This window comes from Ambystoma mexicanum, chromosome 2p, assembly GCF_040938575.1.
Source record: "Ambystoma mexicanum isolate Mex_15411 chromosome 2p, UKY_AmexF1_1, whole genome shotgun sequence".
NCBI lineage: Eukaryota > Metazoa > Chordata > Amphibia > Caudata > Ambystomatidae > Ambystoma > Ambystoma mexicanum.
Window position 1 is genome coordinate 277,982,390 of NC_090923.1, and position 17,374 is coordinate 277,999,763.

The 17,374-nt window shown below is 46.3% G+C and overlaps 1 protein-coding gene across 3 annotated transcripts in view; it reads right to left on the reverse strand.

The window, feature by feature from the left end:
• The window catches only part of SFMBT1 (Scm like with four mbt domains 1), a 1,637,826-nt gene that overhangs the window by 931,464 nt on the left and 688,988 nt on the right, over nt 1–17,374 (reverse strand). For all 3 annotated transcript variants that reach the window (XM_069643544.1, XM_069643545.1, XM_069643546.1), the window contains exon 8: nt 5,551–5,652. In XM_069643544.1, the coding sequence (XP_069499645.1) occupies nt 5,551–5,652 (102 nt within the window). The remainder of the gene's footprint in view (nt 1–5,550; nt 5,653–17,374) is intronic.

Here is a 17,374-nt window from a genome sequence, read left to right on the forward strand (position 1 = left end):
GAGGGAGGAGAGGAGGCTGCAGAAAAGCCAAAGGAAGAGCAGGGAGTGGGGGGAGGGAGGGGATAGGAGGAGAGAGAGGACATGATGTCCTGAGTTTTAGAAGTGAGAAGCCGGTGCCGTACAGAGGGCCTGGGAGGGGACAGGAGAGGTAGAGACTGCAGCAGGATTGGCCAGGCCCTTGCAGATTTTAAAGAGTTCAGCCAAGTTGTTAGATGCTGCAGAGAAACGGGTTTGGATATGCACTCTTCTTGGTTAGGACAGAGAGCCGGTATTGCCTTTGCAGCAGGCGTCAGGCCAGCTTGCAGAGGATGTACATTAAGCATGCCATTTCCTCTTGGCCACCCTACACTTGCGTTTAAGGGTGACAAGTTCTGAGTCAAACCAGGAGTTGCACTTGGCTTTGGGCTTCAGGCAGATTCTCATGACAGGGGCAAGGATATCAAGAGTATCAGATATAGAGGAGTGGAGCGTGGAGAGGACTGTCAGGATGAGAGTCCGCTCGAGGGGGAAGGAGGGTGAGAAGGCGGTGGCGAAAGCCTCAGCTGACACGCGCTTCATGGGTCGGATGACCGAGAAGGTGGATGGCAGTGATGGAAGTGGCTTGGCCTGAGGGGTAGGGAGGGTGATGTGGCTGCAGGTTTGAGGAAAGGAACTATGGCCATCAAGACGCATCCCACCATGGGCTGCTTCCGACTGCCATAAATACAATTTTTAAGTTGTAGATGGTGAGCGATCCAAGGGATTTCAGTGGCTTCTTAAAACAGTTTAACCTCCGTACTTTGCTTTCAGGAAGCGCAAGTCTTGCTTTGTGATGATGGTTGTTTGAATAGTTGCCCAGGCGAAAGGCTACTAAACCCTGATCGCTCTTAACCAAGCAAGATCCTGGATCAGTACAACGCTGTGAGAGATGGGTTTTATATACAGAAGGGGCAGGATTCAACCAAAATCCTCACACAAAACATTAAAGGTTTAAGTGCCAGTGCCATAGATTTGGGTCTTACTCCTATTTCTTTCTGAGTCAGGATTGATCATATAGCAAATGGTATCCTTAATACAGATTTCAGAAATATATTCGGACACCAGCCTCTAAGAGCAGGACCGCGTTTCAAGCGTGTGTTGCTCTGCATGGTCTTGGTTCCAAGACAAACTGATTGAGCAATTAATTTTACAATGAATAAATAAGGTAGTAGTGTGAGTAAATGAAATGGCCGAGATGCTGAGATATGAGGAGTTTGGCAGAGCAAAGCTCACATCACCAAACTATGGAAAAAATAAGACCTGGTGTCAAAGAGGGAGTTATGCCTTAACTGTCCATTTACTGTTTTTTTTTTACTTACACTGGGTCTCCTACATTTTCCGTAGAAATGAAGTGTGTATTTTTTCAGTATACCAGTGTGGTGTATTATATTGCAGTTTTTGTTGGGATTAATTGTACCTCCTTGCCAACCTTCCTCCATCCTAAAGATAAGCCTGACGGCTCGCTCCAGCTACTAATGGAGAGCCTGGTATTTCCTTTTGGGTGGCACACAGTCCTACCATTAGCTTAGTGGTGCACAACATGCAGCCCGTCGGACGAAAGCTGCACTTCTCTGCATTATTTATGCCCCTCCAAGTCACAGGATTTTAATGATAAAGTGTTGCCTGGCCTAAACCATCAGTCAATAACACTGACATATGAGGTGTGTGAAGCCTCAGTTTCTGTCTTTGCATCATGATCCATGTAATTTCACTTCTTATTAATGACATGTTTTCAGTTCCATAATCCAAATGAGTAAAAGTGGTAATGTGATTAAAAGGCTATGTATTATGTGTTACAGTAAAAGTTATTTAAAAACACCTTAAAAAACGTTTTTATTTTTATTTATCTCAGATTTGCATGATGCTGCTACCGACCTGATCGTTGCCATGGAGAGTTCAGCCCACTCGTTGAGACATGTGTGCTGTGTTAGGGAGAATTCTTCGAAATGTGCTAATTCCCTTCTACCTTAGAGACCCCCAGCACTTTTTGCTGGACTTTAGGACTTTTAATTTTTCTCCTGGAGAGAGTGAGAGAACTTTTCCCCACTCTCTTGCATTTTTCTTTGATTTTAACACTGTGTTCCTTTTTGTTTTGCAGTCTGACAAACTACATAGGCATCATCTTTTTAAAATGTGACACACAGCACCTGCAGTGCAGTGGCACAGGGAAGTCTCTCAGATTACCCAAAGGTTTAACTACCTTCTCTTGGTTAAACTACTGCTTCCAAGAGCAGTGAAGTGAAATTGACTTTACTTATATTTGTAACTTTCTAGACCCAGCACACACTATCTTATAATAGGGTCCTGGAGGGGTTACTTAGTATCCCCTTTGTCTAGTTTAGCATGCAACATGTTTATGTTACCCTTTCTACAATTAATGGCTGGTGGCAGTGATTTACTTTTTACTAACATTGTGTGTTTCTAAGCAGGCTGCAATTGCAGCTACAGTAAAGCACCCACGGGTGCCCATTTTGTCAAAATGGTCCTGGTCTTCTTTTTTCACCATTTCTTGTTGGAAAGGTCCTTCTTGAGAGTTACTCTGCGCACCAAACCAGGTTTGGTCCCTTTGTTCGTTTTGTCTTTCGCAGGGTTCACTGCTGAAGCCCGCGTCTGGCCGGGCAGGAAGCGAGTGAGGTGCCGAAACTCCCTGTGCTTAGTATCCTTGGTTACAGGAATGCACGCAAAGGATATTGCCTGGCTGGCTGTCCTTGGAGGACAGTCACCCTGCTGTGTGAGTGACAGCTAGGCTGCGAATGAATGGGAGAAACTTGCATAAAAGGCAAGGTCTTTTAGACAGAAGGCACAGTCGACCAATGGACGAAGGAATCCGAAGCAGAACTTGGAAGAGACGCTTGCTGCAACTCCTGGACCGTTAGTTTGCCCGGTGAAGCCCTGCTGCAGTGCTGAAGCTCCCAATTCACCTCGACTAGAGAAGCCCTGCAAAGGACGACTTCTCCCCTTGGTTTGGTGGGACCAATCAACCCCAAGACAAACTAATTTGACATGTTCTCGGAGCTGGCTCTACTTCCATTGCTGCTGCAGGAACCGATTGCCAGGGAGAGGAACACCATAATCGAGTGTACAGTTTTTAAGTTGGACCCAAGCTCCAGCAAGATGCTCCGGACTCCCTTGAAGCAGGACTAACAAAGTCCGAGCCACCTCAACAGAGTGCTGGACCCCAGAAGCGAGGAAAACCATAAGGTGTCCGAGAACCGCAGTGGGGCTATTTTCGAACAGCTGAAACCACGAAGTGTAGCTGATCTGAAGTTTGCCCATTGCTGCCGTCGACCTTCGAATTGTAGTGCAGAAGTCCCCAGACGTCCTCCCTCTTATCCCCACGACTGAGGCCCAGAAACAACAGGATCTGCCATGATACAACAGGAACAGAAGCCAGCTGCAACCAATTTCTTCAGACGAAAGGTACTGTACAATAAGGGGTACTTGCCTCTTGTCGTGTAGCGTTGCTAGCTCTCAGTTGAGGCTTGTCTTTATTACATTTGCAGAGTTGCTTGCCCATCAGAAACCTCCCAGCCTGTGGCCAAACAGTGATTTATCTTTCAACAAAAACTCTCTATAACATTGTGCAAGACTTTTCACTTAACTTCAAGAAGAACTCCAGCTCCCCTAGACTTTGCTCAATTGACATTGGCTGTCCTGGCTCCCTGAAGACTCTTCTAACCACTGACTGTGTTTTGATCTGTCCCTCCAAAATGTCACACATTTTATAACTTGTGTAGCTGGGATAGGGTTAATCTACATTGCATTGGGGGGGGGGGTTTAAAAGTGCTTACCTGTTTTAGAAAATTGTTCAGCATTGTTTTCTCCCTTAACCTTTCCTTTTGACTCCAAACTCAGTATTGCTATCAATGTAACAGTGATATATCAATGTTCACGGCGTCCTAGTTATTTAAGTCACCTCAGGGTGTAGGAAGTATCTGTGTGCCATCCCAGATGGGTATCTACTGATTAATTGAATCTGAGATTGTGTATGTTTGAAGTATATTTTAAGTGTTACATATTTACTCCCTTCTAAAGAAGTCTTATTCAAACTGACTATTAAATTAATAAATCATTTTTTAATCAAGAAACCTTGAATGTAAGTGTTATTTGGATACTTGTCACTGTGAAACTATGTTACGACCCTACAGCTCACATTGACCCCTCTTGAGATAGGCCTAGCTTTTCAGTCACTACCAACCGACTTGTGCAGTACATGCTTATACCAAAGGTTGGGTCAACTATTGCCAAGAGGACAAGGCTGGCGCAGTCTCCCACAGCGTCCGGTATACAATCTTGCCTAATATGCTGCATTCAGCCCACCAGTGAAACAAGTTGTGCACCCCTGTGTTAGATTATTACACAACCCTCACCAGGGTTGTGAATAAATCTCCCTAACACCAAGTGCCCAAGTATTAGCTACATCAAAAACATGCACTTGGACTTTTCCCTGTTATTTAAACTCTATTGGTAACTGCCTCCTAATGACAAACCTGTTGTGTGGTTAAATATAATTGCATTCACTCCACATGTACAGGGATCAACAGTCAGGAGTGGAGTGTGGAATGCTCGTTTAAAAACAGTCCAATTTAAGGCACAGACATTCGATCATTCAAGCTATACACCTACAAACATTGAAGGTTCAAGAGGGCAAATTGAGAAATTTCTGACCTACGGTGTGTGGGGAAAGGGAACCATAGGGCTGGATTCTGCCATCTGCAATTTGCTCATGATGAAAGTTGACTTAATTTAATTTCAGAAATGTAGTAATTAACAATATTTTTTTACTTCTCAGCCTGAGCCAAGACCTTCCCATGCAGCAGAGAGGACACTAACAGTGATCAAGTTGCTTATTAGAGACTTGATGCCACAATTCCAAGTGCCCATAAGCATAAACTGTGATTCATGGTACCCAATGTACCGGCCGAATAATGAAGGAACTGTGTACAGCTTTAGCGAAAGAGCATGAACTACATGTACCCCACCATCCACAATCTGCCGGGGTGGATAAAGGCAAAATGGTGTGCTGAGGAACAAACTAACCAATCTCTGCAGATAGGCATGACTTAATTGGCCAGAGGTGCTCCCATTGGCATGGTTTAGTATGCAGACTAACAAGAAAAAAGGGCTAGGTCGCCATGAGATCTAATTCTGCATTGCAATGTGCTTTCCCTCCTCACTACATGTAAAAAAATTCCAGCATTATTATACCTTTGACGAAGGATGTTGGGGCAGTGATGGGGTGGGGAGAATCCCTTGGTCACTCCCAACACCTGGGTCAGGGTATCACCACATTAGTCACAGCATGCCCTTTCAGTAATGGCCAAAGTAGGGTAACAGACTCCCCGTGCCCCATGAGTTGGGCCCTGGGTTCAACAACATTCTTCATTCCGTTCAGAAATTGTGTAGTTCCGAAAACGAAGCAGCACCGCTTACGGATATTCAAATAGATCAAGCATTTGTTGAAATGTAGATTCCAATGCAAAACTGTGGCACAGTGCATAGCATGAGTAAGAATATTCTTGGTTATATTACCTTGGCAATAGTAGCAGGACAGATGGTATAAGGGGATGCAGGATTCACAGCTTCTAACTTCATGCCAATGGTAAATGAGTGCTTATTGATCAATGGCCTATCCTAGAAACCAAGAACACACAGAATTCAGATGTGCATTTGTGCTCTATATCTTTTTTCTCTCCGGCCACATTTCTTCTGTTCACGTCTCATTTATCAAGTTTGTGTTTGTTGGTATGGCAATGATTAGGTGCAGAATAGCTACCTTCAATTACTACATTTAAATCTCTTGCCGTATGAACTTTTTCCAATGACTAGACACTGGAATGTTGGTCAATATAAACACATCCTGGAGCAACGATATTACTTAGCTATAAGAATAAGACAACATAAATTGAGTAATTAAATTGTTAATACATTAGTAATGGAAACAGGAAGTGCGACAAATGCAGTCGAGTTCAGCAATTATAAACCTCACAAAACACAGAGAATCACCCGTCGGCATCATAGAAGTTACCAATTTTCACTGAAAACTACAAACCTTTGAATCAGTCAAGGGCAAGGTTCTATCTTTGACATTGTATTGGAGCTGCAGTAGTCTTCATAATGCATGCATTTAGGAAGATTGTATTCTCGTCACATGATTCTGCTTTCAACGCATACTACTTCTGTGCAAATGCCACACCAAGCTTTTCTTTTAGCCAACATAAATGTACTGTATGATGTGGAGTGATTCTGTTGCATATATATCAAATTTCAGTGCCCATCTGTTTCTCTCATGTCCATTCATGTTGTGTGATCAGACCATAAGTTATTGAGTATAGCTTTGTGTGAGTGACTCTTCTGTTGCTGTGGTATAAATCAGACCTTGAACTTGAGGATCTAACTAGAAATAATTACAGCCACATGTAAAAATGAAAGCGTGATTTTGGTCATCTTTTGGCAGGTTTCCAGGAGCATCCGTTTAGGTGATGCATGTCTAAGAGACATCTACATCAATGAAAAACCTATCTACCCAACTTAATGAACTACAGTCGAGGGATACTGCCTCCCTATTTTTAAATGTTTCTGGAAGATTTTTGGACAGTTTTGATTGTGTCACAACTGCATGACCTTTAAAGTTGGAGATACGGTGGGTGGGCCAGGTTGTGGCGGATAGCTTCAAATGAAGAGAACACTTTGCTTTGTTAATTGTCCTCCAAGACAAGCGGTCTCTGACTCTGCTGCTATACAAGAATTATTTTGCAAGGTTTGCTTCTGTGAACCTTGGCCGCCATGACTGACTGGTCACACTCCAAGGGAGCAATGCATTTTTGCAGACCGCGTTCTTTCTAACCCCCCTCGGGCGTTGACTGAAAAGTACAGAGTGGTATTTAAAACTCCAGTGGGCAGGACAGGAGGAAGCGGACTATAAGTGGTTCTTCTTCATAGCCATACAGTGAGCTGATAGTTAGCCTAGTAGCAGGATCAGACAGACATGTCATTGGTAAAGGGTTGCATCTGATTAATAGTTTTGAAAACTATTCTGTACGGTTCTGGTAAAAAAGCAGCTTGCCCCAACTTCTCTCTGTATGGAAAACAGGAATTTAAATCAGGTCAGTGGTTATGAATGAGCTAAGAGGGATTCTTTCCCTTTCAGGACCACTTAGTCTCTCTGCAAACCAAATTCCCTTTCTACACAACGCCACACAAAAGTGGAGTTTTCCTTATGTGTGAGTTTGAAATGGCAGATAATATAATATTATTCAAATAGAATTTATTTTTAAAAAAAAAGAAAGGAAAAACAAACACATGGGAACTGAACAGTGTAAAGAGGTCCCTAATCCCTCAAGGGACTCACTGGCACATTATATTACTAAATACAAGACCAAGCAATTATTAACAAGAGCGGCACAACAACACAGGTGAATCAGCATAACCAAGTCCCGCTAGAAGGCAATTTTCATCTTGACCGGTTAACCATCTTGAAGAGTGCAATACAGCTAAAGAAAAGGAAAATGTGACTGAAAATGTGGGGGCATACTCCGATATGAAGAGACATCAGAGGCAGAATGCCTTTAACATTAGGGGACTAATGGATTCGAATTACAGGCTGCGGGATCAAATCAAGAGATTAAATAAGAGGGGTAGGGGCAGAACCAGAACCCGATATGCAGTTTCTTAAATTGGTAAGAGATATGCAGGATATGATAGGATAGGTTATTTATAACACGCTTAATACCCAGAGGTTTCTAAGCGCAGACCTGGAGATCGAACCTGTGTTGCTCTGTGTCGTCCTGCTTCCAAGGTGAGCGTGTTGCCCCAGAGCTATCCTCCCGAGCCTCTGAAAGAGCATGGGGCACGATGATCTTACCATCACTTCTAAACTGCGAAAAGGACTGCAGGACCATGAAGGGCCAATAGTCCAACAACCTACTTCAGTTTTGCGACTGGCTGCCACTAAACTCCCCTAATTATCAACCCATTGGACCCAATGCAATAATGACTGTATACAGCCATACACAGATGCCCGTCCCTAGGACGCCTCAGTTTACAGCTTTCCTTACAAGGGGTTCCAACAATGGGAGAGGTTTGTGCTATCCAAAAACTTTAAGATGAATTTCTAGAATCTGGCCTGGTTGACAGATTTTAGGAGGCCACCCTAGTTCTGGTGAACAGGGAGCTCTGAGAGGTTAGCCAAAAACCAATCAAGGGAGCAATGGAGATCAGTTAAGGCTTAGGGCCTCAGCAGGGGTTGGGCGGAACGGCAGTAATGCAGCGCTAACACTATTACCGCTGCATTACCATTCTGCACAATCCAGAGTTTGGGCACAAAGTTGGAGGTTTACCTCCAGCTTTTTGCTGGTGGTAAAACTCTACACTTTCTGCCCATTTGCGGTGCCATTACCACAGCGCTAATATTGTTGGTGTAACAGCACCATTACTGCCCCATAGAATACTGTGGACTCTTCAAAAAATGGAGTCTAACAGCCTTACCACAACTCAGGATCCAGCACTAATAGCACCAGACTGAGTTGTGGTAACGCCATTTGCGTTGGTTGTTTCCCAGCAGATTTACTGCCAGGATATCGCCAAGGCTGTGATGAGGCCTTGAGTCTCCATAGAGCATGAGTGGGGGCAAGGGCCCACAATGGCCCCACACAGAATAGCAAACAATTCAAATTAGGCAATCAGTTACAAAAAATAAAGTTATTTATTTTAGGCCTTATGAACACACTGGAAAATGTATCCAACAGGTATAATCACACTCATTAATACAAATCTATACTATCACCATAGGATAACTTGAAAAACATCAGATAACTTAATCAAGCAAAGCAGGTAAGTTAGATGCAGTAAATGATGGGAATCAATCACAAGAACAATAGATGAATGGGGCTTTGTGCCCAAAAGTCACAACAGTGACAATGTGCCTCACTAGTACGAGTTCTCTTTAAAAAGAATTCAATGGGCCTGTGGTGGCGATGAGTTTCAAACCATTTAAAAGTTTAACAAACAATTACCCAAGGATAGGCAAGTTCTCTCCTTTGGCCCAGACCCAAGTCTTATCTAGGGGCAGGATACCCAACCCAGGTTCGACGACCAAGGGTGAGTGAAGGAGAGACAGGAGACAAAAGGGACTTGTTTTCTTATGGAGGGATGGTAGGGTGATAGGCACACTAATGCTTACCTACCTCTCTGGCTCTGATTTTTGAGAGGTTGGTGAAGAAATGCACAATCCAACGATGCAGGCCTCCTTAGGACACTTCGCAGGATGAAGGAAGGCAAGTTCCAGCAATGATCATCAATTACAGGTGACAGGCCTCCTTCCACTTGCAGTAACAGCAACTGCACCAGGACAGGCTCCTTTGAAGATAGGAAGATGGAATCCAGGGAGAAGGTGTCTTGTGGCATAGGCTGGCGAACACCAAAGTTGCAGACTTTAATGCGAAACAGCAACGCTTCTGGAGCAGTAGCCCACATGAGAGTGGTCAGTCGGCTAGGCAGTCAGGGACACATCCGAAGGCTCTCAAGGGCTGGATCCACGAGAAGGCTTTGAGACTAGTTGGTCCCAGTAGTCTAAGGGCTGAAGACCTGTTTAGAGTCTTCAGAGATCAGGCAGCGGTGCAGATCTTCACAGAACAGGACTCAAAAGGGATGCTGAGCCACTTCAGGAGTTCTCTTTGGGTCATCAACGATCTGCTCTTCGATGGATTCTTGTCACCATGATGGATTTGAATAACAGTTGCAGAAGTCCTCCTCTTAACCAAAATCTGAGCTGGAAGTAAGTTCAAGCCCACCAATGGTAAGGACCTGCAAGGTGTTTTGTGCAATTGTAAAAATACAAGAAATGAAAAGGAAAACAAAGTTTCCTATTACGGACAGTCTGAAGGTTTGATCAGCTCCCCATCACAAATGAGCAAAAGGCTGTTTACCCTCCCTCAAAATGTCAGGATTGGATCAAAAATAAAAAGCAAAACGATGGGGTTCAATAGAAAACTTTGGGGGGCGGGCAGAGAGCTGCAAAAGGAAACTCGTTCCATAATAGACTATGGTTTCTGCATTGTAGTGTTACAGGAGCATAACTAATTTATTAAAGCAGATATGTGAAGTACCAAACCATATGCCAAATCATTCAGAACATTGTCGCTGTGAAGGATTACCATCTGGTGAGGATGAGATAGCCTGAGCGTTTTAGATTTTTATTAATAAAATTACACATGTAATACATGTCAGAAAGGGTTGTCTGCTAATCAGACGCCTCATTCCTAAAGCATCATGCCAAAAGCAAAGTACACACATGAGGCCCAATCCCTAACCCCCTCCCTCCCAGCCCCCATAAGGTGCCATATATGTTTAGTGGTGGGTATATATGCAAATATGGCAACCAATTCCTTGTAATGCTGTTTTAGACCAGTGTTCTCTTTCTCTTGCAGAACGTCAACTCCCAGAATGCACCTCAGAGCAATGAAGAAAACCCAGGACAGAACAACGCTAGCTAAAATATTAAATTATGGCAACTTTAATGCACTTGGAACACCTACCCAACACAGACAGGATCAGAGCATGAGAAAGAAAACTCATTGCAATGATAGAAAAGCAACCTTCAGACCCAAAGAAGAGGGGGAACGGGGGCGGGGGGGAGAGAGAATAGTGAGAGTAAGTTACTTACCTGTAACTATTGTTAACCAGCATGGGTCTGGCATGGATTCACATGCTCATTAATATTCCCGGTCAGGCTGGAAATCCTTGGTAAAAGAAAAAAAGTTTCACTTTAAAACCGTATTTCTCCTCTAAACTAATCACTGCCCTCTGGCTCATACTGCCCCCATCCAACGACAGCCCTCTCCCTAAGACCCACCCCGGGTGACCATTTTCAGATTTGGTAAGCACGTAAAGTGGCAGTATGAACCAAGAAGAAACAGAGGGGAAGGCGGGATGGTTCGCATGTGAATCCATGCCATACGCATACTGGAGAACAATTGTTACAGGTAAGTAACTCAAACCTTCCACAGCATGTGGTCTGGCATGGATTCACATGCTCGTGAATAATGATTACACATCAGTACACATGCACAACCACGGGAGGTGGCAAGACTCAACAGAAGCAAAAAAACACTTACCTCTGGACCAGACTTACCTCAAACATACAGGTTGTGCAGCACTGACTGGCCGACTCAGGACTCCTCCCTGGAATCCCTATTGACACAGTAGAACAATGCGAAGGGGTGCGTGGACCTCCACGTCGCAGCCCTGCAGACGTCCAGCCGGGGCACAACAGTGAGAAACGCTGTTGTTGCTGCAATGGCTCTGGTGGAGTGGGCTCTCGGCAGACCTGGCAGCACCCTGCTAGCTTGTCGATTTACAGGTGCAAAGTTGACGACCAACTGAGAAAAATCTTTGAACTTGCCACATAGAACTTCAAGGCACAAGTAACACCCAGCGAATGCAAGGCCCTTTCTGCTGGCAACGAAGGATTTGAGAAGACTGGTAACACCAAATGTTTGTTAAGGTGAAATTTCGACTGCACCTTGGTCATAAAGGTTGGGTGTGTACGCAAGAACCACCTTTGAAGCCTGGAAAGACAAGTAAGGCTGCTTGCAAAACAGGGCCTGAATATCCCTGACCCGCCTGGCTGAGGTGATGGCCACGAGGAAAACAGTTTTCCACGACAGAAACTTGAGGTGGGCCGGATGCATAGGTTCCAAGGGCACTCCCATGAGTTTAGTCAGCACAACATTGAGCACCCAAGCTAGGGCAGGAGCCTTCACCGGAGGGAGTCCTGAAGAGACCCTTGAGGAACACTGATGAGCCTGTGAGACCTGTAAGAAAGGCATGGTATCAACAGCAAGAATGACACAAGTGACCACCGTTCAAGGGTGTTTATTGAACTTCAACAAGGATGTGATAAACGCCTATTTAATCCTAAATCTACAGATGGGAGCAAGCTATGTCCATCAAAAGATAATAATGCAGTCCTAGTGGAGTCTCGTCAAAATAAAAGGACCTATACTAAAAAACCTATTGCCAATCCTTACCACTAAATACAAATAGTGTGGGGTAGTGTTCATAAAAAAAAGAAGTGTTCACAAAATGATATGCCAGCATGCTCTGGTTTTCAAGTTATATTTGCGTCACTCGTCACATACGTTTTACACACTGTTTTCGTTAGATTTCTTCATACACTGTTGCCGCTTGCAACCCAACACAAGCTGGTCTGGTATGAGCCTCTCCGATTCACCGGCTGTGCTGTCTTTACTGGTGCTGCTTTGTTGTAGAAGCCAAGGACAGTACCACAGCGGCAAACACTCCTCCCCGCTTTGGTTATCGACGCGGGAGAGCCCCAGGTACCTCCGACACACAATGCAGGTTTCTTCAGCTTTAGTCCCAGGTCTTAGGTTTCTTATTTTCCAAGGTTCACGAAAATAACTGTCTGGAAAGATCAAGGGCACTTCACTCCTTAGTAGTCTCGGGAGGATAGCTCAGCGGCAACATGCTTGCCTTGGAAGCAAGATGACACAGAGCAACACAGGTTCGATCCCCGGGTCCGCGCTTAGAAACCTCTGGGTATTAAGCGTGTTATAAATAACCTATCATATCGTAACGCTTTCTGTTCTTGCCGTCTTTCTCCTTGTATTAAACTGCCAACTTGGAACCGCTGCTTCCGCGTGTGCTTTGCCTTGCTCAGATTGTGCTTTTGTGCTCCGCCTTTTATCCGAGTGGGGAAGTGTGATGGAAGTCAGGTGGGTGTAATGATCAGTAATTGCCTGACCATTGTATTGGGACATGTCAGGTATATGGCTCTGGTGTTAGTCCATTTTCGCTCACGGTGAGCTGTCCATGATAAAGTGCGTGTGTTGGGAAACTGGATCCAAAAGCGATTGCCGTGTCCTGGCCCCCTGAATGACAGATCCCCGGGGACTAGTGCGCGAGACCACAGAGAAGGTCTGCCTGGGGACCTGGTGTACCTGAATATGGCGTGGAGATGCACCTTGATAGACGCATGAGCCAGTTCAGCTTTGGCCAAGGATGCAAGTATGGTAGAAGTTGCGGAGCCGTGACACGCAGAGGGGTAATCTTCTGAGTCCGGTACCACACAGAGAAGCATGTCCATTTATGCCCGTAGCACTTCAACGCTGATGAGGCTCTGCCATGGCCAGGATGTCCTTGCACTCTCTGGGTAAAGCATAACCTCCAAACTCTAAGGCTGCAGGAGAGATGCCCTCAGGTTCAGGGACTCTAGGTCGTGATGCAGAATCGCCCTCACCCCACCCCCTACTCTGGGGAGAAGGCCCGGGGACAGCAGCCAGATGGATGGGGCCACTGATAGATGTAGTAGGTCTGCATACCAGTTTTTCCTCGGCCACGCTGGGGTGACTACTATCATCCGGCAGTGGCACTGTCGGAGTGTGTTAATCACACATAAGAGGAGTGGGAATGGTGGTAAGGCGTACAGGAACCATCGCTCCAACAGGAACGAGAACATGTCCCCATGCTCCTGGGTTGAGGGAACATGCTGGCGAACCTCTGACACTTGGTGTTGGCAGCCGTCGTGAAGAGGTCGGTCTGGAGCTGGCCCCATTTGCCGAATAGAAAATCCACCTGGTCCTGGTGAAGTTCCAACTCGTAGCAAGAACGCAGTTCCCTGCTGAGCATGTCTGTGATGGTATTCTTGACTCCCACTAGGTGAAACCGAAGGATGAACATGTCTTGATGGACAGCCTGGCGCCACAGGTCCTGGGCCTCCTTGGAAAGCACCGGTGAGCGGGTCCCTGCTCGTTTCCGGATGGAGAACATGGTGGTGGTGTTGTCTATGAAGAGCCTCACCACCTTGCCCTTCAACGACAGGAGAAAAGACTTTATTGCCCAGAATACAGCCCGAAGTTCCAGGACGTTGATGTGGAGGTCCTTCTCCTCCGGTTGCCAGAGGCATCTAGCGTGCAACTGTCCGGTGTGGGCTCCCCATCACTCTAGCAAGGTGTCCGTGGTGACTGTCTCCTGGTAACCTGAAATGGAGAAACCTGAAATGGAGCTGTCTGGACATGATGTAGCTGTACGGCCCACCACTAAATCGTCCGATTAATCTTGTTGAGCGAGGTCTTGTCAGCAAAATTCCCTGACACCTGCATCCACCTCGCATGCAGGAACTCCTGGAGAGGTCTCATGTGAACTCTGCACAGGCGAACGAGGCCGGTACAGAAGGACATCATGCTCAGTAACAACTTGATGGACCAAAACGTTGTTGTCTGCACCGACGACAATCGCTGTACCTTGCCCTGTACGACTCACACCCTCAAATCTGAGGTCAACGTCAAACACGTCACCGTGTTGAGTTGGGCACCTAGAAACAGCGCGCCCTGAGATGGCGTCAAGCAAGACTTTGGATAGTTTACAGAGAACCCCAACTCTGTCAGCAGATGTCCAGTCTTCGATGTGTGTTCTCCCACCAGAGCGCCTGAGCGGGAACGCACCAGCCAGTCATCCAGGTAGGGTTATACGTGGAAGCCTTGTAGACGAAGATGTGCCGCCAGCGGGGACAGGCACTTCGTAAACACCCTCGGGCCAATTTTAGGCTGAAAGGCAGAGCCCTGAACTGGTAATGCCGACCTTGAACTACGAACCGTAGAACTTTGTGTTTCTTGTGAATGGGGATGTGGAAGTAGGCATCCTCCAGATTCAACAACGTGAGAAAATCTCCTTGCTCCAGCTGGCCGAGCACGTTTTGCAACATCCAGACCTTTTGGAATTTCAAGTACTTGCTGAGACGAAGATCTAGGATCGGCCTCCATCCCCCCCGTTTTCTTTCGAACCAGAAAGTATCTGAATTATACTCCGGAGCCCCGGAGACGCCGGGGGACAGGTTCTATTGCCCCTTTCTGTAACATGGCCCGCACCTCCTGCAGAAGCTGTGGTCTGTTGTGTTCATGACGCTGAATCGGGAGATGTGAGGATACGTGCATTGGAATTCCTAGGTGTGCCCAACTCCAAGAGCATCCTGCCCTCATCTGTCTGTGGGGATCTCCCACGGGCCTCTCACCGGGGTGTCTAGTTGGGGGCCCAAGGCCACAGGCGGTTCAGGCCTGCTTGGGGTCAGAGCTCTGCCCTGCAGGCGGCACTGCCACCATACTCTGCTGCCTTGAGAGCAACCCCTGTACACTTCTTGAGAGGAGGAGCGTGGAGGCTGTCTGCAGCGTATTATATTCTTTGGATCTTCCTAGTTTACATCTGGAAGAACAAAAGGACCACCGGCTGTTGTTGATGCAAAGTTCCCAAGGAGCTCGCAGTTTCTGTGTTGGTCTTTATTGCTAGCAAAGACTCATCAACCGCCTTTACAAAGAGGTTCTCCCTGTCGAACAGCATAGCCAGTACCTTAGTCTGAAAGTCCAGGTGGAAGTTAGCTGCCTTCAACCAACCTGGATGTCGCAGGGACACCCCGTTCCCCATCTGGCGTAAACCTGTGTCCGCACTGCCACTGACGGCGTGATCAGAGGCCCTCTCCTCCTCCTGAATAAGCTACAATGCCTCAACCTTTTTGTCGTCAGGCAGGAAGTCCACAATAGGACCTAACTTGAACCATACTTCCCAGTCGTATCAGGACAAGACGGCTAGGGCATTAGCTGCCTTGATGGTGGAGGGTGCTATGTAAATAATTATCTTGCCCATTGAATCCAGCTTCTTCCCCTCCCGGTCTGGAGCTGGTTCGCTGAGTGCTTCCTAGCTGCTGTCAAGACCACCGAGTCGGGCAAGGGCTGAAACCTTAAGCACCTGGGGGCTGAATCCAGGACACTGTACTACTTGTCCAGCTTGTCCCGCTTGGTCGGGCCATAATCTGTTTTTTCATTAGCGCCAGGCCCTTCTCCCAGATGTCATCCACGAAGGGAACAGACAGGATTGTCTTTCCTCCCAACTCACGCCTTTGGTATAGGAAGCCTTGTTCTTGGTCTCCTCAGGGGTTAACTGAAACAGCTCTCAGGCCCTAGATATGATGAAAGGATCCAACTTTGTCGGGTGGGGAGGCCCTATGGGGCTTGTCCACATTCAGCATCTCCCCATTTGCCGCAATTAAGTTTTCCTCGTCGGTTCCTGTGGCCGTGGTGGTTGTGTCCGTGTCCGTATGCAGGTCCAGGGCTCGGGGTCTTTTTGTGATGAGGGGATGGAGTCGGATGATGGCTAGAAGCGGCACCCCCTTTGGCCTTCTTCTTTCACAGAGGCACGCTTAGCCTCAGGGGCTCTCGCGTAGGTCCTGGAGGAATCTTCTGCTGGATTTCAGTGACCAGTGTGTGCAGGGTCATAAGAATATCCAGCGACACATCCCTATGTCTAGTGGTGAACAGAGCCAGTGGAGTCAGGTGTGGGATGACGCGCCTCCTCTTGCGAGCAGAAGATCTCTCGTGATCCGTGTAGCATGTTAAGGATTCTAATGGGGCGACACACACCAGACCAGGGCTCTTGATACTGGCCTAGGCTGCAGCGCACAATTAAAACACTTTTACTTTATTTACTAAGGATTCAGATTTAGATAGCACTCAACCCGTGTCACACCCCGTTACAAATACCCTGGGCCACAATGGACCATGAACCACGCCGGTGGATGGTAATATAATATTTATTTTGAAATTCAAACGAAATTACACAAAATGAATATTCGGCAGCAATCACCAGTGGGGTCATAATTACAAGGTAGATTGATGCAATGCACTTAGTTAGACTTTTCATGTAAGATAAACGCTACAGACTTGAAAGAAAGCGAAATTCACTTTTGACTGTATTTTAAACGGTGACACATTTAATGATATCTCCTGCAACACTCCCTCAAACACCTATTAATCAAACTTTGCATGGATGGAGAGTTGTAGCAAGGAGTCGGGTGTTAGGGAGAATTCTCTCTTTAGGCTGAATTTCCTAACCTAGTGAGTCCCCCAGCAGCTTTGCTGGATTTCTGGAGTTTGTTTTTTCTCCTGCCAAGAGTGAGACTCTTTTTTTCTCCCACTCTTGGATATGATTTATGGTGTTCCTTTGACTGTTAATGTGTTTTATGGGCTATGGAGTCCTTTACTCCGTAGGGTCCCCTGTGTTTTTACTATGTGTGTTACACAGCACCCTCCGTGCAGTAACACAGGGGTGTCATAGTGACACCCCACCATAGACACCATACCCTGTGACTGACTACTGTGTCCCAGGGCATGTAAAGTCACCACTGGCTTTACTAGTCCCAAATTATTAATAGAAACCGGTGCAAACCATCATATTTTGGACGTACTGGTCGGGGCAATTCGATTGCCCCGGGGTTTGTTAGTCGAGGGGGCACGTCTCCGTCCCCCCTGATCTGAGTTTTGGCTGGTGGCAGTGGAAACTACTTTTTATA